General features: G+C 39.4%; 1 protein-coding gene across 18 annotated transcripts in view; it reads right to left on the bottom strand.

The window, feature by feature from the left end:
• DOCK3 (dedicator of cytokinesis 3) overlaps nt 1-22,065 on the bottom strand; it is a 307,148-nt gene that overhangs the window by 172,906 nt on the left and 112,177 nt on the right. For 17 of the 18 annotated variants that reach the window (XM_086367783.1, XM_086367778.1, XM_086367775.1 and 14 more), the window contains exon 6: nt 13,335-13,483. The exons of the other annotated variant lie outside the window; for it this stretch is intronic. In XM_086367783.1, coding sequence (XP_086223909.1) covers nt 13,335-13,483 — 149 coding nt within the window. The remainder of the gene's footprint in view (nt 1-13,334; nt 13,484-22,065) is intronic. 18 annotated transcript variants of the gene reach the window in all.

Here is a 22,065-nt window from a genome sequence, read left to right on the forward strand (position 1 = left end):
ATTATCTTAGGCAGTAAGAAAATGATTAACAGGTGATCTAAATTAAACCAAATGCTGATTTCCTCTAAGATCATCTTCAATGGAAGAAAAGCAGTTTTCAAGAGCTAAAGTGAAGAACTGTCCTCAGTGGAAGAAGGCAGAGATGGTGCACAGGGAGAAACAACACATGTTCACTAAAATTTCACCCTGTAAAAGAGATTCCTGGCTACTTCTTCCTATAGAATATTCTAAAAATAGTGAACAGTTAAGCACAGGGGAGAGACAACTTAGTCTCTTCTCACAGCAAAGGAAGGTAGTGCATCAGAGTGGTTAGGTGCATGCGCTCTGATATTGGATTGCCTAGTTTGTATCTTGACTCTCCCACAAGTAGGACTCTTCTTGACTCTTTTCTACTATCATAGACTAGTATAAGGATTAATCCATGTAAAGCACTCACTACACTTCCAGGCACTGTGAACTGCTTCCAATGTTACAATTGTCATTATGTGTTACATCATTAGCTAAAATATGACTTAAAGTACAAGGATTGTGATTAAAGAGAATGTCCAAAAAAAGACTCCTAAACAGATAGACACAAGCAGGAGGCATACAACTACATATGTATCTACACATAGACATAGTTCAAAATTGGGAGAGGAGTACAACAAGTTTGTATATTGCCACCCTGCTTATTTAACCTATATGCAGAGTACATCATATGAAATGCCAGGCCGGATGAATCACAAGCTGGAATCAAGATTTCCAGGAGAAATAAAAACCTCAGATATGCAGGTGATACCAGCATGGCAGAAAGTGAAGAGGAACTAAAGGGCCTCTGGATGAGGGTGAAAGAAGAGAGTGAAAATGCTACCTTAAAACTCAACATTCAAAAAACTAAAATCATGGCATTCTGGTCCCACCACTTCATGGCAAATAGAAGGGGTAAAAAAATGGAAGCAGTGACAGATTTTAGGTTCCTGTACTCCAAAATCACTGCAGACAGTGACTGCAGCCATTAAATTAAAAGACATCTACTCCTTGGAAGAAAAGCTATGACAAACCTAGACAGCATATTAAATAGCAGAGACATTAATTTGCCAACAAAGGTCCGTCTAACCAAAGCTATGGTTTTTCCATTAGTCATGTATGGATGTAACAGTGGGACTATAAAGAAGGCTGAGTGCCGAATAATTGATGCTTTCAAATTGTGGTGCTGGAGAACTCTTGAGAATCCCTTGGACTGCAAGGTTAGATCAAACCAGTCAATCCTAAAGGAAATCAACCCTGAATACTCATTGGAAGGACTGACACTGAAGCTGAAGCTCCAATACTTTAGCCACCTGATGGAAAGGTCCATCTCACTGGAAAAGACTCTGATGCTGGGAAAGACTGAAGGCAAAAGGAGAAGGGGGCGACAGAGGACGAGATGGTTAGACAAGATCAATGACTCAATGGACATAAATTTGAGCAAACTCTGGGAGATAGTGGAGGATTAGAAGAGCCTGGTATGCTGCAATCCATGGGGCCGAAAAAGTTGGACACAACTTAGTGACTGAACAACAACAACAACAAAAAATAGATGTAGTATAGAACTGCTTCCAAAATGGTCTTACTAATGGCTTAGGTGAATGTGTGTTTAGTAGCTCAGTGGTGTTGGACTCTTTGTGACCTTTAGGACTTAGCCACAAGGCTCCTCTGTTCATGGAATTTTCCAGGCAAGAACACTGAAGTGGGTCTTCAGTTCCTCCTCTAGGGGATCTTCTCGACCCAGGGATTGAACCTATATCTCCTGCACTGCAGGTAAATTCTTTACCCTCTGAGCCATTGGAAAAGCTTAGGTGAACAGTCTTCATAAAAATATTTAGTCTTCTTTCACCATGTTATTAATCACTATGCTGCTGCTGCTGCTGCTGCTGCTAAGTCGCTTCAGTCATGTCTGACTCTGTGCGACCCCACAGATGGCAGCCCACCAGGCTCCCCTGTCCTTGGGATTCTCCAGGCAAGAACACTGGAGTGGGTTGCCACTTCCTTCTCCAATGCATGAAAATGAAAAGTGAAAGGAAGTCGCTCAGTCGTGTCTGACTCTTAGCAACCCCATGGACTACAGCCTACCAGGCTCCTCCATCCATGGGCTTTTCCAGGCAAGAGTGCTGGAGTGGGGTGTCATTGATCACAATATTATTAATCACAATAATTAATGGATTAATCATTCAATAATTTCAATAATTCAATAAATATTTCTTAGCACCTACTCTATGCTAAGCTCATACTGAACTAAGGGACAGAGCAGTGAATAAGACATATTTCTGCTCCTACATTCTTTTAGGTGTGCCTCTCAAAAGTTCTTAATCTAACAAATTCTTTGAATTTTACATGCCTTTTGAATGTTCCATATTATATTTTCTTTTTAAAATATAATTTTATTTCTTTATTTCTGTTTGGCTGTGCTGAGTTTTTGTTGCTCTCTAGCTGTGTTGTGGGGGCTTCTCATGGCAGTGGTTTCTCTTGCTGCAGAGCACAGGCTCTAGGCTGCATGGGCTTCGGTAGTTGTATAGCCCGTGGGCTCAGTACATGTGACCCCTAGGCTCTACAGCATAGGCTCAGTAGTTGAGGCACACAGGCTTAGTTGCTCCACATCATGTGTGACCTTCTTGGATCAGGGATCGAACCCAAGTCTTCTATGTTAGCAGGTGGATTCTTAACCACTAGAACAGGGACACCCTCTATTCTATTGTATCTTCTTCCTTCTGGGTTTCCTCATCTGAACCACAGAACACAGAAAATAACTGGAAGTTAACTAATAATATATGATGGATGTTTAAAGGCATTTAGGATTTATTAGGTTGGTGCAAACATAACTGCAGTTTTTGCATTGCTGAAATTTGCCATTTGATATTGGAATACAGTCTTAATAAATGTGATTATGTTATTTTAATTACATCATTTAAAATACATTACATTTAAAAAACATTTTAAAGCACATTTCTTACTCTATGTTTTTTTGCTAATGACATTACTTTCTGTTTATTTTATATTTATTTCAGACAATGGAAATGATGTTAGACAAAAAGCAAATTCGAGTAATTTTCTTATTTGAGTTCAAAATGGGTCGTAAAACAGGAGACACAACTTGCAACATCAGCAACACATTTGGCTCAGGAACTGCTAATGAACATACAGTGCAGTGGTGGTTCAAGAAGTTTTGCAAAGGAGATGAGAGCCTTGAAGATGAGGAGCACAGTGCCTGGCCATTCGAAGTTGGCAGTGACCAACTGAGAGCAACCACCAAAGCTGATCCTCTTAAAACTACATGAGAAGTTGCCAAAGGACTCAACATCAACCATTCAACCATTCTACAGTCATTTGTCATTCGAAGTGAAGTGAAGTGAAAGTTGCTCAGTCATGTCCCACTCTTTGTGACCCCAAGGACTATACAGTGCATGGAATCCTCCAGGACATAAAACTGGAGTGCACAGCCTTTCCCTTCTCAAGGCAATCTTTCCAACCCAGGGACTGAACTCAGGTCTCCCGCATTACAGGCAGATTCTTTACCAGCGAGCCACAAGGGAAGCCCAAGAATACTGGAGTGGGTAGCCTATGCCTTCTCCAGGGGATCGTCCCTATTTAGGAATCGAACTGGGGTCTCCTGCATTGCAGGTGGATTCTTTATCAACTGAGCTATCAGGGAAGCCTTAGCATTTGAAGATAATTGGAAAGGTGAAAAAGCTTGGTAAGTGGGTGCCTCATGAGCTAACTAAAAAATTTTTTAAAATCATTGTTTTGAAGTATCATCTTCTCTTATTCTGTGTGGATCACAATAAACTGGAAAATTTTGAAAGAGATGGGGATACCAAACCACCTGACCTGCCTCTTGAGAAACCTGTATGCAGGTCAGGAAGCAACACTTAGAACTGGACATGGAACGACAGACTGGTTCCAAATAGGAAAAGGAGTACATCAAGGCTGTATATTGTCACCGTGCTTATTTAACTTATATGCAGAGTACATCATGAGAAACGCTGGGCTGGAGGAAGCACAAGCTGGAGTCTAGATTGCCAGGAGAAATATCAATAACCTCAGATATGCAGATGACACCACCCTTATGGCAGAAAGTGAAGAGGAACTAAAGAGCCTCTTGATGAAAGTGAAAGAGGAGAGTGAAACAGTTGGCTTAAAGCTCAATGTTCAGAAAGCTAAGATCATGGCATCCAGTCCCATCACTTCATGGGAAATAGATGGGGAAACAGTGGAAACAGTGTCAGACTTTATTTTTTGGGGCTCCAAAATCACTGCAGATGGTGACTGCAGCCATGAAATTAAAAGACACTTACTCCTTGGAAGGAAAGTTAAGACCAACCTAGACAGCATATTAAAAAGCAGAGACATTACTTTGCCAACAAAGGTCCATCTAGTCAAGGCTATGGTTTTTCCAGTGGTCATGTATGGATATGAGAGTTGGACTATAAAGAAAGCTGAACACCGAAGAATTGATGCTTTTGAACTGTGGTGTTGGAGAAGACTCTTGAGAGTCCCTTGGACTGCAAGGAGATCCAACCAGTCCATCCTAAAGGGGATCAGTCCTGGGTGTTCATTGGAAGGACTGATGCTGAAGCTGAAACTCCAATACTTTGGCCACTTGATGCGAAGAGCTGACTCATTTGAAAAGACCCTGATGCTGGGGAACATTGAGGGCAGGAGGAGAAGGGGACAGGGGATGAGATGGTTGGATGGCATCACCGACTCAATGGACATGGGTTTGGATGGACTCTGGGAGCTGGTGATGGATAGGGAGGCCTGGCGTGCAGTGGTTCATGGGGTCGCAAAGAGTCGGACACGACCGAGTGACTGAACTGAACTTCTCTTTTTCTAGGCAACAAAAACAAACCATTTCTTGATCAGATTGTGACTTGTGATGAAAAGTGGATTTTATACAACAACCATTGACGACTAGCTCAGTTGCTGGACTGAGAAGAAGCTCCAAAGCACTTCCCAAAGCCTAACTTGCATCAAAAAAGGTCATGGTCACTGTTTGGTGGTCTGATCCACTACTCACAGTCATAGTCATGGTCACTGTTAGCTAGTCTGATCCATTACTGCTTTTTGAATGCTGGGGAAACCATTATATCTGAGAAATATGCTCAGCAAATTGATGAAAGCATTGAAAATCACAATGGCTACAGCCAGGAGTTGGTTAACAGAAAGGGCCCAATTCTTCTCCATAACAATGCCCGACCACATGTCATACAACCAATGCTTCAAAAGTTGAATGAAGTTTTGCTTCATCTGCCATATTCACCTGACATCTCACCAATTGACTACTGCTTCCTTCAAGCATCTTGACAACTTTTTCAGGGAAAATGCTTCCATAACCAGCATGATGCAGAAAATGCTTTCCAAGAGTTCACTGAATCCCAAAGCACGGATTTTTACACTACAGGAATAAGCTATCTTATTTCTCATTGGCAAGAATGTGTTGATTGTAATGATTCCTATTTTGATTAACAAAGATGTGTTTGAGCCTAGTTATAATGATTTAAAATTCATGGTCCAAAACTGTAATTACTTTTGCACAAACCTTATAGTTCTTCCACAGAATCAATTGAGAAAAGCTAGAGATACTAAGATTTTCTGTGGGCAGTGACCTTTTCTAATATTTAAAAGGAGCATATATACGTAACAAATGAAAGCATGGTATACTTACATTTACATAATAATAAAATGTAACATGTAACTAATAATAGCTACCTTTTACTGAATATTTACTCGGAATAGGCACTTTACATAGGATTTTATGTATATCCCCTCTAGGAACTATGAGAAGTACACAGTTTTAAACCCATCTTATAACTGAGTAAACCAAAGCCCAGGCTACTACGGAGCCTATTAAGGAAGTACAGTTGAGCTTGTCTCAAGCTAGGTCTGTCTTACTCTGAACCCATGATATTTCCACTATACCTGTCACCTTTCCACTATTAATAACAACAATGAAGTTAAATACTAGTGGCTATCAGTGACTATAATCAATTTGATCCAAATAGTCTGAAGAATAATTTTGTGTCAATACATCAGTCCAGAAAGGAAAAAAAACATACACTGATGAATGAGCAGCCAACAGGCATAAGGAAAACCTACCCTGCTACTTAGGTATTTTCACGTAGTGCCTATCAAATGCAGGTACTGTGGTAAGTGCAGGGTATGCCGATGAGCAGAACAGATGCACAAAGAATAAGTATGAGCGTGTGTGTATGAGTATAACGTAATTATTTGAACATGATAACTTGACAGAAGAGTTTTGACACATACATACTTTAAACACGGTTATCTCAGACTTAAGTATGACAAGCTACTGAATGATGATGGGTACAACATCTTATATTAGAACTCCAAGAAGGCATTGGAAGCTTCTACTAATTTCAGATGTCCTGAAGCTGGAAAATATCACTATGCCCTTAAAGAGAAAGTGAAAGTGAAAGTTGCTCAGTCATGTCCGACTTTTTGTGACCCCATGGACTGTAGTCCATGGTATTTTCTAGGCCAGAATACTGGAGTGGATAGCTGTTCCCTTCTCAAGGAGATCTTCCCAACCCAGGGATTGAACCCAGGTCTCCCACATTGCAGGCAGATTCTTTACCAGCTGAGCCACAAGGGAAGCCCCAAAATACTAGAGTGAGTAGCCTATCCCTTCTCTAGGGGATCTTCCCAACCCAGGAATCAAACCAGGGTCTCCTGCATTGCAGGCGGATTCTTTACCAACTGAACTATCAAGGAAGCCCAAAGAGAAAGTACTAAACCATAAACCTATCCGAGTCCTAGCTAAGAATCTACTCAGAGGAAACTCGGGAGTGGCTGTATTTTTCACATAGTACAACCCAAATTATTGCTTGTGCTGCTTCCTCCAAGAGCAATTCCCTTGGCGAAAAACATAAACTAAGTGGGAAGAAAGAGATATGGCTGGGTTGAGATCTTTAAAAACCTAAGAGAAGGTGCAAAAGAGAGGCAAGGGAGGGAAATATTAGATTGACCAAAAAGTTCATTTGGGTTTTTCTGTAAGAAACCTAGTAATATGATAGAGAGGAAGAGAAAGACAGAACAAAATAACTATAAAGTATACATTTATTGGTGATTTGTCTCAAATGATGACACTTCACAATAAAAAGATAACCAATTTTCTCATTTGATACCTGAAATCTATAGAAACATCATTCTAATTCAACAAAAGCTTATAAATGTTCACATTTTATTCAAGTCTTACTTTATACCTAAAAAAGAAATACAAAAATCCCATAAATTATTCTAAGAGTAAAATATTTCTTACTCTTAGAATAGGTATTTTTCTAAGGCAAAGATTAATTAGGCTGTGTCAGCAGTCCTGGGTTAATGTAACTTTAACTCAGCTATGCTGTATTTACTGTGGTGATGATATTAGAGACTGAGAAGAAATTTTTCTCAATATCTTTATGGAAGGTGTCAAAAATATTAAATTAACATGTTAAAATTACATTGCTAGACGAATTATTTTAAAATTCCCTTGGAGAAGATGTAATTAACTGACTTATTCTTTGAATAGAAGACTTTAGTAGAGATGATGGCTAGTTAATTTGAATACAGCCTTGTTTTAATACCCTTCCTGTATTTTAGGACATAATATTATAAATGCTGATTGGTACCTAATACAATTCTAATAATTTTCACTTATAGAATGAGTGTGCACATAGGTGATGAGGCCAACAAGTATAAGCCATGTAAATTTAGTGTTGGAATCTTCAAATTTTCAGCCAAACAAATAATAATGCCTAATCTCAGGGAATAAAATTAAAATGGCTATTATGTAGATGTGGAGAGCTCTGCATTTAATTTAAACTCTGAATAAAATATTGACGATAGTACCAGTTTAGTTTTTATCCTGGGAAGTTCAAACTCATGTTAAAGCATATATATATTATGGGCATACAGTACAGATAACAAAACAAAGATCAAATAACCCACAGACTAGAGATACTGACAATAATTTTCCTGGTTTTAAGAGTCACACTTAAAAATAATCATGGTAAGGCCCTGCATAAACTATATGGGCTTTGGTGTCAGTTCTGGGTACAAACACCAGCTCTACCACTCACTACGCAACAAAAAAGTGCTTCTGAGCCTTACTTTCCTCACAGGGTAAAACAGAGCTCTTGTCTTGGAAGAATATAACAGCATTTCATTATAACCATGCATACGAGTTAGACCAGGTACTTGCCACAGTGATACAGGTTGATGTACTCAAGAAACTATTAATAGCTGTTATTAAGAGCTTCTGAAATAGATTCTGAAAAGGCAGAGCTATAAGGTCTAAGAGTCTAAAGAAAAAGTTACAAAGTTTAAAATTATATATGATTAATACTTCATTATATCAATTACAATGTAAAAATACATTCAGAAAATATTGATTGTGCACTCACAACATGCCAACATATGCTAAGCTTCAATATTTTATGGTATTTTTAAGTGTTAGTGGAACAAGAAGCGTAGAGCTATGAGGGCATAAAAGGTGAACAACGGATATAGTTATCGGTGCTCAGCTGTTGCATGGAACAGTCTCCTTTAGTTAACTTAATGGTATGGAATGACTTCATTTTGCAGTATACCATCTCTTCTTTCAAATTAAGAAGGAATATTTTTACAAGGATTATTTATTTCAAGTGAGAACCAGAGAGAATAGTCCCATCAGTTTGTCTTTTTCCTTTAACAACAGTAGACCTACAAAGTTCTCATTTGAGTTTTTTTAAGTGACTGTATTTTCCACCAGGGGTAGAGGGGAAAATAGAATGAAAAACTAGGGAAAGAAAGAAGTGGAAGGGGAGGGAGAAAGGAGGGAAGAAGATACAGAAACACCTGGAGAGGAGGATTATAGGAGAAAGGAGGGAGAAAGTTAAAAAGTATAGGGGGATAGAACTACATTCCTGGTTTTTGTTTATTAAAATGAACATATAAACACCTCCCCAAACACACACACACACAAGCATGTTCCTACTTTGCTGAGAAAAAGTTATTAATGAAGGTGGAATAGCTCTGTACTTCACTGATAGATACTTCAGTGTTCTCTTTTTGAAATATAATTTGAACTTGTTTCCAAGGTATTATCTTTAAGTTTTAAGATTTGATCGCAAAATATAACTGGTCTGTTTTGTAACTTTCATCATAAAGAGGTATTGATATTTCTAAAATATTTCTCTTGTTCATTTACTGATATGTATAGTGCAGTGAAACTGCAACACAGGATTTATATAACTGTTATTACCATCAGTTCAAGACTAACAATTTGCTTGGCACATAGGGATGATGTGTTTGCAAATTACTACTATTATTGATGGTTTAAAATAAATACAATGATACCATTTTATATATATTCTACTGTCTTGAGCAGAGGAGACAAGATCACCAGCTATGCACATTACATTTGCTAAGATTTTTATTGCCCAAAGTTAGATTTAGAGAATACTGTCTGATTTATGGTACATCTGAATCCATGTTATATCATACAAGGAATCTGTGATGTGTGCCAAGCAATCCTGTTAACAGTCAAGAGAGGCTATAATTTAATGAAACAAATAAGGACAGGATACTGTCACTTCAAAAGGTCACAAATAACTAAAATTATTATTGTTATCTCTAGGAAAATAAAACAAAAAGCTAGGAAATGGTTGAGAAAAGAGTAAACAGAGATTCAGTCTAGGCGATCCAACATCCAGATGTTGTATTTCCAGGAAAAGAACAAAGGCAATAAAGAGGAAATTCTGAAAAAATGATAGAAGAGAATTTCCCAGAGCCAAAGACCAGGTGACTTAGGACTGGAAGAGCCCATCAAACACCTAGTATAATAAATGGGAGAAGAAAAACCAAAACCCACAGCGGGGCACATTAAGCCAGTTATAAAAGACCAATTATATGATTCCATTTATATTAAATGTCCAGAATAGGCAAATCTTTAGAGACAGATGAGGGAGATGATAACTAAAAATATCACAGCTATTTTAGGGGTGATAAAATTGATTCTGGTGATGGTTGTATTAAGTCTGTGAATATACTAAAAATCATTAAACTGTCTGATTTAAATTGGTGATCTGTACTTAGCCATAAAAAAGAACCCATCTGAGTCAGTTCTAATGAGGTGGATGAACCTAGAGCCTATTATACAGAGTGAAGTAAGTCAGAAAGAGAAAGACAAATATCATATATTAATGCATACATATGGAATCTGGAAAGATGGCACTGAGGAATCTAACTACAGGGCAGCAACAGAGACACAGACGTAGAGAACAGACTTGTGGACACGGGTAGAGATGGGAGGAGAGGGCGGACGAACTGAGAGAGTAGCACTGAAACATGCACGTTACCATATGTAAAACTAGACAGCCAGTGGAAATTTGCTATATGACGCAGGGAGCTCAAATCTGGTGCGCTGTGACAACCTACAAGAGTAGGATGGGGCAGGAGGTGGGAGGGAGGTTGAAGAGGGAGGGGACACATATGTATCTATGGCTAATTCATGTTGATGTATGGCAGAAACCAACATAATATTGTAAAGCAATTATCCTCCAATTAAAAATAAATAAAATTAAAAAATAAAAAATTGGGGATCTGTATGTGAATAAAACTGCTAATGTTAATGTGTGTTAGTTGCTTAGTCATGTGCGACTTTTTGTGACCCCATGAACTGCAGCCCACCAGGCTCCTCTGTCCATGGAATTCTCTAGACAAGAATACTGGAGTGAGTGGCCATTCCCTTCTCCAGGGGATCTTCCTGACCCAGGGATTGAACCCCTGGTGGTTCAGAGGTTAAAGCGTCTGCCTGCAATGCGGGAGACTTGGGTTCGATCCCTGGGTCGGGAAGATCCTCTGGAGAAGGAAATGGCAACCCACTCCAGTATTCTTGCCTGGAGAATCCCATGGACGGAGGAGTCTGGTGGGCTACAGTCCACATGGTCCCAAAGAGTCAGACACGACTGAGCGATTGTCCTATCCTATCCTATCCTGCATTGCAAGCAGATTCTTTACCATCTGAGTCACGAGGGAAGCCACCAGGGAAGCCAATGTTAATAAACTTGTTTAAAAAAAGATATTTGAAGCATTGAAACATGTATAATATCATGTATGAAACGAGTCGCCAGTCCAGGTTCGATGCACGGTACTGGATGCTTGGGGCTGGTGCACTGGGACGACCCAGAGGGAGGGTAGGGGAGGGAGGAGGGAGGTGGGTTCAGGATGGGGAACGCGGGTATACCTGCGGTGGATTCATTTCGATATTTGGCAAAACTAATATTGTAAATTTTAAAAATAAAATAAAAAAAAAAAGATATTTCAGTATTCTGGGAATAAAGGAAAAAATCTTATCTTCCTGTTCTCTTCCTGAATTCTTTTTTGAAGTCCTACTCTCTCTTCCTTTTTCATAGCATTTTATAATACATAATGAATCTTCTTGATTCTCTTTGAGGATACTCAGGAATTTTTAACGTTCTTTGCTAATCCCAAGCTCTCTCTCAGGCCAGATATTTTATTCATCTCCCTTTTTTCCCTGTGAAAGTATTTCTTCAAATACCTGGTAATACTCGATTGTCCATTCAAATTTAAAAGGCACTGCTGCTGCTGCTGCTAAGTTGCTTCAGTGGTGTCCGACTCTGTGCGATCCCATAGTTGGAAGCCCACAAGGCTCCCCCGGTCCCTGGGATTCTCCAGGCAAGAACACTGTGGGTTGCCATTTCCTTCTCCAATGCATGAAAGTGAAAAGTGAAAGTGAAGACGTTCAGTCGTGTCCGACTCTTAGCGACCCCGTGGACTGCAGCTTACCAGGCTCCTCTGTTCATGGGATTTTCCAGGCAAGAGTACTGGAGTGTGTTGCCATTGCCTTCTCTGAAAAGGCACTAGAGACATGCAGAGATTTTATACATGGGTGAATGTCTAGCAAGTTTCTCTTTCTGGTAGGTAGAAGGGATCTGGTCATTATACTCTGAAACCCTTAAATGCCTCACAATGGAAGGCTTTCCAATAAAGTCCCAGTTCAAACTTTTGTTGCCCAGTTTCCCACTAGGCAGTTGGTCTTCGTTCATCTAAAGGGGAAACAGCTGGCTGCCAGGCTTTCCACTCATGGTGGTGAACTATTACTTTACATACTTTTTTTCCCTCTCTTCCTTTTATTATTTTTTTTCCTTTTTTTTTTTTTAATTTTATTTAACTTTACAATATTGTATTGGTTTTGTCATATATCAAAATGAATCTGCCACAGGTATACATGTGTTCCCCATCCTGAACCCTCCTCCCTCCTCCCTCCCCATACACACTCCCTTTCTTTCATGATTCTAGCAGCTGCAAGGTAGACCAGCTCCTTCATTAACTAAGTCTTCCTCCATATTATAGGCTTCTTCTGTCACTAATCCTCCATCTATTTTTTAGCTTCTAGAAATGGGCTCATATTTCCCATTTATTGCTGGGCTTCTCCCATTCCTTTTATTTTTTTTTTATCATTTCAATCATGTCTTGAGGAGGAGAGGAGCTAAACACTTGTTCTAAAATATACTTTCAGGTATCTGTATATCTTAAATAGGAAGCAATCTAGTCACTTCAAAGTTCAATGGGCCCGATTTTAAGACAATACGACAAAAGCATTTGAGAATTATACCAGTTATTAAGTCTGGAGGAAATAAAACCTGAGTACTATCTACTCTAGCTTCCCATGTCAAAGTCTTATAATTTTACTTGTATGGCAATAGCAAATAAGCATACCCACTGCATAAATACAGGACTATTTCTGAATGATAAATTAGTTAAGAATATTCTGAAGTATAGATGTAGACAGTTTCCATTTGTAGTATATGCTTACTCAGATTCATTATATGACTGTAAGATGTAAAGGACACTAAATTCACAAGAAATTAAAAGATACTAAAGGATGAAACAAAAGAGTATTCTGATTACTGAGGTCTACGACCAAGGAATTTGAGCTGGAAGAAAGCCCAGAGGCTAATGCAGTCCAATTATTTAATTTTCTTTCTTTTTTTTTTTCTAATTTTATTTTATTTTTAAACTTTACATAATTGTATTAGTTTTGCCAAATATCAAAATGAATCCGCCACAGGTATACATGTGTTCAAGGCTGAAAATAGAGACTGACAGAGTTTCAGTGAGTAGAACCAACCAGTGAATATCCTTTGCTATAAAGTACAAGAAACAACTACTCATTATAAAATGATCAAAGCTTAGTAGAGAATACAACCATGTCTTTTCATTCCTAAAGATAAGCTTTGATCAGGTACAAACTTCGTAAGGACTGAGTTATCATAAATGAAACTGAGAGATACCCGAATGGTATTCATACTTACTCATTGCCCCAGTCCAGGCGCACGGTGATGTGCCGCTTAACCTCCCGCACCTGATCCTGAGTCAGGTGACCAGACAGGAGCTGCCTTCGAAGGTCAATAAGTTCATTCATCACATGGCGCAGCTTGTAGAAAAGATCTACTTTATGTTTCTGAAAGGGCATTTTTGGTGTTGGGTGAAATAAAAAAGGGATATGGAAAGGGAATGAAAAAAAAGAGAAACAGTTAAACTATGAAAAGTGCTCATTTCTCTGAACCTCTAAAAAAATAAAAAGGCAATGTAAAGAGAAGCTTATTTAAGAATCTTAAAACAATGTCCTTAGTTCCTACTGTCTAAAAATCTCTATAAAGTGATATCTAACAACATAATTGACCTGGCTCATGTAAAATGCCATTTGTTTACTCTATCCTGGACTATTAATTTTCCAGTAAGTTACTAAACTCAATCACAAAAAAAAAGAAACAAAGAAGCCTAGAGAGGTTTTCACTGACAGAAGTTACTCTGTATGTTACAAGGAAGATTTCAACCATCCAGCAACACCTCTGGTTTCTCCAGAAGGATACTGAAGTTGCGGGAGGGAGGGAGAGAATCACTTGCCCTATTTTGAAGGAACTGCTCCAACATAAAGTTACAGTCTCTGGAGTGAGATTCATTCCAGGTTTCCAGGCCTCATCTAGTTTTAATTAGCTTTTGAAAACAGTATGTGTCCCCAGTGTCACAGATTTCTACTCTTTTCAGTTCAATAAAAAGTCTCACCTTTATAAGAGTTAAGTGGAAACATCTTAATGAACTTAATTATGGACATCACAGTGCTTTTAACCTTACAAGTAAAAACTGTAAATGCTACGACAGTACACAGATGCTCATCAAAAAGAATCATTTAAATACAGAGGTTTAAAAACTAAAGTTCTATTTGCTCAGAAGTAAAATCTTGATTTTGGAATTTTTGATTCCTGTTTCTATTATACAGAAGCACAATTTTATATGATAATTAAAATTCCTCAAATGTAACTAGTCCAAAAGAACACTTTTAAGGACAGATCAATCTTTACCATAGTATTAGCAAAGTCTCTATCTGGGATTTCCCCTAAAGAGACACTTGCCAAAATAAGCTGGATTCAAAATAAGCTGGCTATAAATAAACTTATAATTAAAATTATAGAAAGTAAATTAAAAATTCGTAGAATCAGCTAAGGTTTTTAAGTAGCCCTGATCTTATGATTACAATGTTTGGAACAACATGCTACTCAGAAATCATCTAATGGAGCATTAGATTTATAAAGGTCCATTTTAAAGAGAAATTATTTTTAACTATTAATAGAAGACCTTAGTAATCACCCACTCTAACTCCATCAAGCTGTTCTTTCTTTACTCAATGAACATATGAAGAAAAGTTAAGCACCTTGATGGTACACAATGCTGGCTGACAGGACCCAAATTTTCGCTAGCTCAAAAGCAACAAAGCCTAAGCAAATTGCATCTGCAAAACTGAGAGCTTGAAGCAACAGTGGCAATGTGCTATTTTCTTCTAGCACATGCATTTCTTTTTGACCAATCAGGGCCACCTGTCTAAACTTAAAATAGGAAGTTAGGATTAATACTTGCCCATCAAGCCATATGCAACAATCCACTATAGAGACATATAAGCATGTATTCATTCACTCAGTTAACAAACACTTATGGAGCACCTGCTGAGAGCTATCACTTTGTTGTGATCCTAAGTCCCTACACTCATGGTGCTTTCATTCCAGTGGGCAGAGACAGACCACATAGGCAAATACATAATGGTGGTGAGATATACATAATATCTCATATACAAATACATAATTCTAAGAAGAAAAATTAAAGCAGAACAGGAACAATGGGTGACCAAGGGTCGGTTGGCTGGGGAACAGAAGAAGGTACTGCTTCAGGTAGAATAGTCAGGAAAAGGCTTCTTTGAGAGCTGAACTTTAAGTAGAAACCTGAATGAAATATGGTGACAGCATTTAGGAAAACGGGCAATTTTCAGACATGAGAAACAGCAAGAGCAAATGCCTCAATGTGGAAGTAGACTTGGGATATCCACAGAGAATAAACAGATCAGCGCACCTGAAGCAAAGTGAACAAGGGGGAAAGTAGTGATCATGCAGTGAGAGGCAACATGGGACCAGATTAGGCTGGGTCTTTGTTAATTATGTTAAGGGCTTTAGCTTTTATTCCTAGCAAAACTGGAAGCCTCTGGAGATTTGGAGCAGAAATGTAATGTGATATGACACAAGTCCTGAAAGCATTGCTTTGAGTGCTCTGTGCAAAGAGATAGTGGGGGTTCCAGATAGGAAACTATTTATTGCAACAATCCACAAGATGATGGCTGACAGGACAAAGGTAAGAATGGTAAAGGTAAACATTTCAGAGTTCGGAACGTTGACATGTTTTGCAGTTAGAGCTGTCCATATCTGATGATCGATTGGATGAGATATGAATGGAATCAAGGACCATTCTTTTTCCTAGACCGAGAAGCAGGCCTAGAAGAGGCAAACAAGGCTCAATTTGGACATGCTAAGTTTGACACTGAGTTTCAACACTTAGAGGTCAGAAAAGTGAGGAGAATCTAGCAAAGGAAACTAAGAAGCAAGCAGTGAGGTGAGAGGAAAAGCAAGAGTATAGAAAACAGGAGTTAAAAGACTTTGTTAAATGTACTGAGAGGTTACATAAAACATAGACTGAGAACTGGCCACTGTTCTTGGCACTGTGGTGGCCACTGATGGGATGGCCAGAGTGATCTCAAGATTAATGGGAAAGGATGGAACAGACAGAGCACAGACAACACTTCTGTAGAACTCTCACTAACTGGAAGCAGAGAAACAGAGTAGCAAAGCAGCGTTGTGCTATTAGCAAAGAGTTAGTCACTCAGTCATGTCCAACTCTTTGCGAACCCATGGAGTGTAACCCACCAGGCTCCTCTGTCCATGGAATTTTCCAGGCAAGAATATTGGAGTGGGTTGCCATTTCCTCCTTCAGGGGATCTTCCCAACCCAGGGATCGAACCCAGGTCTCTCGCATTGCAGGCAGATTCTTTACCATCTGAGCCACCAGGCAGGATTTTTAAAAACAAAACACAATTTTAGGCTATTTGTATGCCGAAGGGAATAATCTGGTAAAGGGGAAAATTTGATGATGCAGGTGTTAAATCCTTAAGTTGTCAAGAAGAGATGGGTCCCAGGTTAAAAGAGGAGGTTTTGCTTATGCAGGATATTCCATTGTCACAGAAACAAAAGGCACACAACTGAGTAATGACACCAGTACTCAGGAGATTCGGTGACAGAACTAAATTTTCCCTTTGGATGTTTTATTCTCAAGGAAATAAAAAGCAAGGTCACCAGCTGAGAGTGAGTACAGTGGGAGTGGGTGTTAGAGGTTTGAGAACAGAAGAAAAGATCTTAAAAAAAAGTTTCATAGAGAGTGGTAACAAACTGTCAGGGGAAAGATAGCTCAACTGTTAGATGGTTTTGACTTTGTGAACACTAACTAAAAGTGCAGTTTTGCGTTTATTATAAATCACATATAATGAGGTATATTGATACTGAAACATCACATATATACGTCTGAGGGGGCTTCCTTTGTGGCTCAGACAATAAAGCATCTGCCTACAATGCAGGAGACCTGGGTTCGATCCCTGGGTTGGGAAGTTCCCCTGGAGAAGGAAATGGCAACTCACTCCAGTATTCTTGCCTGGAAAATCCCATGGATGGAGAAGCCCGGTTGGCTACAGTCCCTGGGGTCGCAAAGTTGGACACAACTGAGCGATTTCACTTCACTTCATATACATGTGTATGCATATATACATGCACACACATAATATATACTCACATACACATACATACAATATCCATATAACAAATATGCACACACACATACATATACTATTAATGCAAGAATATACTAATACATTCTTTTAAGGCATTACATGGTTATTTATTTTTTTAAATCAAGAGTTTCTAATAGATTGTATTTTCCAAAGATGACAATAATACCTCCCATCCCAAGTGCTCTTCTGCAAAAATATGAATCTGACACTCCCCTAGAATGAACTGGAGCACATTTCTTTCTTTCTTTCCTTTTCCATTTTTGGCTCTGCCTTGCAGCTAGGAGGATCTTCATTCCCCGGTCAGGGATTGAACCTGAGCCACCGAGTGAAAGCATGGAGTCCTAACCATTGCACCGCCAGAGAAGTCCCTGGAGCCTATTTCTTCACATCCTTAAATCTGGCCAGGCCCTAAGACTGCTCTGACCAATCCAGTGGTGAGCGGGGACAGCAGTGAGTAGGCTAGTTCTAGACACAGCCCTTAACTAGTCTGGCAGCTTCTGTTTCCTGTCTCTTGGAATACATGTTCTTGGGAGGTTGCCTCTCAGAATCCAGCCGCCATGCTGTGAAACGCCCAAGCTATGTGGAGAGGTCACAAGGAGACATTCCATTAAGCCATCTCAGCTGTGGGCATGAGCTATGTCAGATGCCACACCTAGCCGAGCCACACCTTCCGAAGAGTACAGCTTCTATCAACATGTGACTACAACAGAATGATAAACCCTACGTGAAACTGCCCAGCTGACCTCACTATATCCAGAGAATGAAATATAGTAAATCATTGTTTTAAGCCACTAAGCTTTGGAGTAGTTTGTTATGTAGATAAACCAGCACAACTGTACGGTATTTTTTTCCAATAGAAAAATCAGTTACTGTTTCTAATTATATAAAGCTGGGAATACTAATCTGCAATAAGAAAGAAACAGATCATACAATCAGAAAGCAGCCCTATTATTATAATCAATGTGGTGCTAACTTCTTTTTCCAGGCCAACCTAATGGCCTCTGTGACCAGAGGTCCTAACACTAGAGGCTCCATCAGCACTGCTCAGACACCACACAGTACCTAGCAGAAAAGAACACACATCATTCAACGTGAACAATCTGGGAGACTGACTCAAGAGCACACAATTTACCTGCGAGCACTTGATGACACAGGACAGCTAAATATCCCATTCAGGCCGAAAAATTCTTTTCTTCTGAGAAACCTGCTCCTCAGTAGACCAAACTAACAGTATATAAGGGATACACCATAGATATTGTGAGCTTGGTTCCAGATCACCACAATAAAGTGAATATGAACATAAAGAGAGTCACACAGATCTTTTGGCTTCCCAGTGCACATAAAAGTTCAGTTCAGTTCAGCAGCTCAGTGTCCAACTCTTTGTGACCCCATGAATCGCAGCACGCCAGGCCTCCCTGTCCATCACCAACTCCCAGAGTTCACTCAGACTCATGTCCATCGAGTCAGTGATGCCATCCAGCCATCTCATCCTCTATCGTCCCCTTCTCCTCCTGTCCCCAATCCCTCCCAGCATCAGTCTTTTCCAATGAGTCAACTCTTCGCATGAGGTGGCCAAAGTACTGGAGTTTCAGCTTTAGCATCATTCCTTCCAAAGAAATCCCAGGGCTGATCTCCTTCAGAATGGACTGGTTGGATCTCCTTGCAGTCCAAGGGACTCTCAAGAGTCTTCTCCAATACCACAGTTCAAAAGCATCAATTCTTTGGCACTCAGCTTTCATCACAGTCCCAGCTCTCACATCCACACATGACTACTGGAAAAACCAAAGCCTTGACTAGACGGACCTTTGTTGGCAAAGTAATGTCTCTGCTTTTCAATATGCTATCTAGGTTAGTCATAACTTTCTTTCCAAGGAGTAAGCGTCTTTTAATTTCATGGCTGCAGTCACCATCTGCAGTGATTTTGGAGCCCCCAAAAATAAAGTCTGACACTGTTTCCACTGTTTCCCCATCTATTTCCCATGAAGTGATGGGACCACATGCCATGATCTTTGTCTTCTGAATGTTGAGCTTTAAGCCAACTGTTTCACTCTCCTCTTTCACTTTCATCAAGAGGCTGTTTAGTTCCTCTTCACTTTCTGCCATAAGGGTGGTGTCATCTGCATATCGGAGGTTATTGATATTTCTCCCGGAAATCTTGATTCCAGCTTGTGCTTCTTCCAGCCCAGCGTTTCTCATGATGTACTCTGCATATAAGTTAAATAAGCACGGTGACAATATACAGCCTTGACGTACTCCTTTTCCTATTTGGAACCAGTCTGTTGTTCCATGTCCAGGTTTACACTAAACTGTAGTCTATTAAATGTGCAATAGCAATAATGTCTAAAGAAACAATGTATACATTTCAATTTAAAATATCTTATTGTTAAAAAATGCTAACCATCATCTGAGCCTTTTGTAAGGAGGAAGAGGAGTATGATAACAAAGATTACTGATCACAGATCACCATAACAAATATTATAATGAAAAAGTTTGAAATATTAAAAGAATTACCAAAATGAGACACAGAGATATGAAGTGACCAAATGCTGTGGGGAAAATGGCACCAACAGACTTGCTCTGCACAAGGTTGCCACAGACTTCAATTTGCCAAAAAAAGAAAAAAGAAAACCAAAACACTGTATCCATGAAGCACAATAAAGCAAAGCACAATTAAACCAGGTATGCCTGTAATAAGATTGGCAATAAAATTTAGCCTTCCTGCACAATCATCCCTAGTTACTATCATTGCTAAAACAAAAGAAGAAAAAAAGTTCTTTTTAAGGAGAAGAAAAGAAATCTTAGTAACATATGTACCCTCTGCAAAAGCTCTAATATTTGTCAAGAATGGTCACAGAATGTTTGGAAAGTACACTGAAGAGCCAGCAAAAACCATACATTTAGAATAATTTAACTACTGTGCAAGCACAAGCAGGTAGAATTTACCTTATCATTGTGAAAGAATTTTTGGAGCTCTGCAGAAATACTCCTGATTTAAAAATTATTTTTATTAAACTGCTAGTAACTCAGTGTTGAAGGAAAAAAATTGCTGCAATAATGTCTCTAAGTCAGTAAATGAGCAAAGCTGTAGAGTATCCATCACAAACCAAGCTAACTTTATTTTATAGCTATATATGCACAGATTGTTTAACATACACTAAAGCCGAAGAATTGATGCTTTTGAACTGTGGTGTTGGAGAAGACTCTTGAGAGTCCCTTGGACTGCAAGGAGATCCAACCAGTCCATTCTGAAGGAGATCAGCCCTGGGATTTCTTTGGAAGGAATGATGCTGAAGCTGAAACTCCAGTACTTTGGCCCCCTCATGCAAAAAGCTGACTCATTGGAAAAGACTCTGATGCTGGGAGGGATTGGAGGCAGGAGGAGAAGGGGATGACAGAGGATGAGATGTCTGGATGGCATCACTGACTCGATGGACGTGAGTCTGAGTGAACTCTGGGAGTTGGTGATGGACAGGGAGGTCTGGTGTGCTGCGATTCATGGGGTCGCAAGCAGTCGGACACGACTGAGCGACTGATCTGATCTAATCTGATCTGAATAGGACTATAAAAATCTAACTTAAAAATTACATCAAAAGTACCACTCTTGTCAAAGAGAATAAAGGGGCTGCCATAAGTGCTAAAAACTTTAGGTCAAAATCAATTTAATAGAAAGTAAACACTGCACCTCAAGTTTAAGTGGTTAAGGGAAGATTCCCAGACCTCTCTCCATTTCATCTCTTACTTTCAAACATTCTTTTATTTATATATATGGGAGAAATATCAATAACCTCCGATATGCAGATGACACCACCCTTATGGCAGAAAGTGAAGAGGAACTAAACAGCCTCTTGATGAAAGTGAAAGAGGAGAGTGAAACAGTTGGCTTAAAGCTCAACATTCAGAAGACAAAGATCATGGCATGTGGTCCCATCACTTCATGGGAAATAGATGGGGAAACAGTGGAAACAGTGTCAGACTTTATTTTTGGGGGCTCCAAAATCACTGCAGATGGTGACTGCAGCCATGAAATTAAAAGACGCTTACTCCGTGGAAGGAAAGTTATGACTAACCTAGATAGCATATTGAAAAGCAGAGACATTACTTTGCCAACAAAGGTCCATCTAGTCAAGGCTATGGTTTTTCCAGTGGTCATGTATGGATGTGAGAGTTGGACTGTGAAGAAAGCTGAGCGCTGAAGAATTGATGCTTTTGAACTGTGGTATTGGAGAAGACTCTTGCGAGTTCCTTGGACTGCAAGGAGATCCAACCAGTCCATCCTAAAGGATACCAGTCCTGGGTGTTCATTGGAAGGACTGATGCTGAGGCTGAAACTCCAATACTTTGGCCACCTCATGCGAAGAGTTGACTCATTGGAAAAGACTCTGATGATGGGAGGGATTGGGGGCAGGAGGAGAAGGGGACAAGAGAGGATGAGATGGCTGGATGGCATCACCAACTTGATGCACATGAGTCTGAGTGAATTCCGGGAATTGGTGATGGACAGGGAGGCCTGGCGTGCTGCAGTTCATGGGGTCGCAAAGACTCGGACATGACTGTGCGACTGAACTGAACTGAGGTGGCTTTATTTACTCCTTTAATTTCTGTCAAAATGTTGATGCATCATTCTTAAATATTAATGGGAAAAACAATATATTAATATAACAAAGAAAGCATTCCAGGAATAAAATAACATTTCAAAGAAACAATAATCAACATTCTAGAAAGCACAATGATTATAGTATACCCTTGAAAAAAGAACAGGAGATAACAAAACAGGAGAAAAAGATCTAGAGCCTCAAAAGCTTGCAGCAGGTAGAAAGAGGATAGCTGTAATTTAAAACAAAATTAAGTAATAATGACAGACTAAAACTTTGAGGAATTCTGAC

Source organism: Bos grunniens, chromosome 22 (assembly GCF_055505025.1).
Source record: "Bos grunniens cultivar Pamir isolate PY7600 chromosome 22, Bosgru_T2T1.0, whole genome shotgun sequence".
Classification (NCBI taxonomy): domain Eukaryota; kingdom Metazoa; phylum Chordata; class Mammalia; order Artiodactyla; family Bovidae; genus Bos; species Bos grunniens.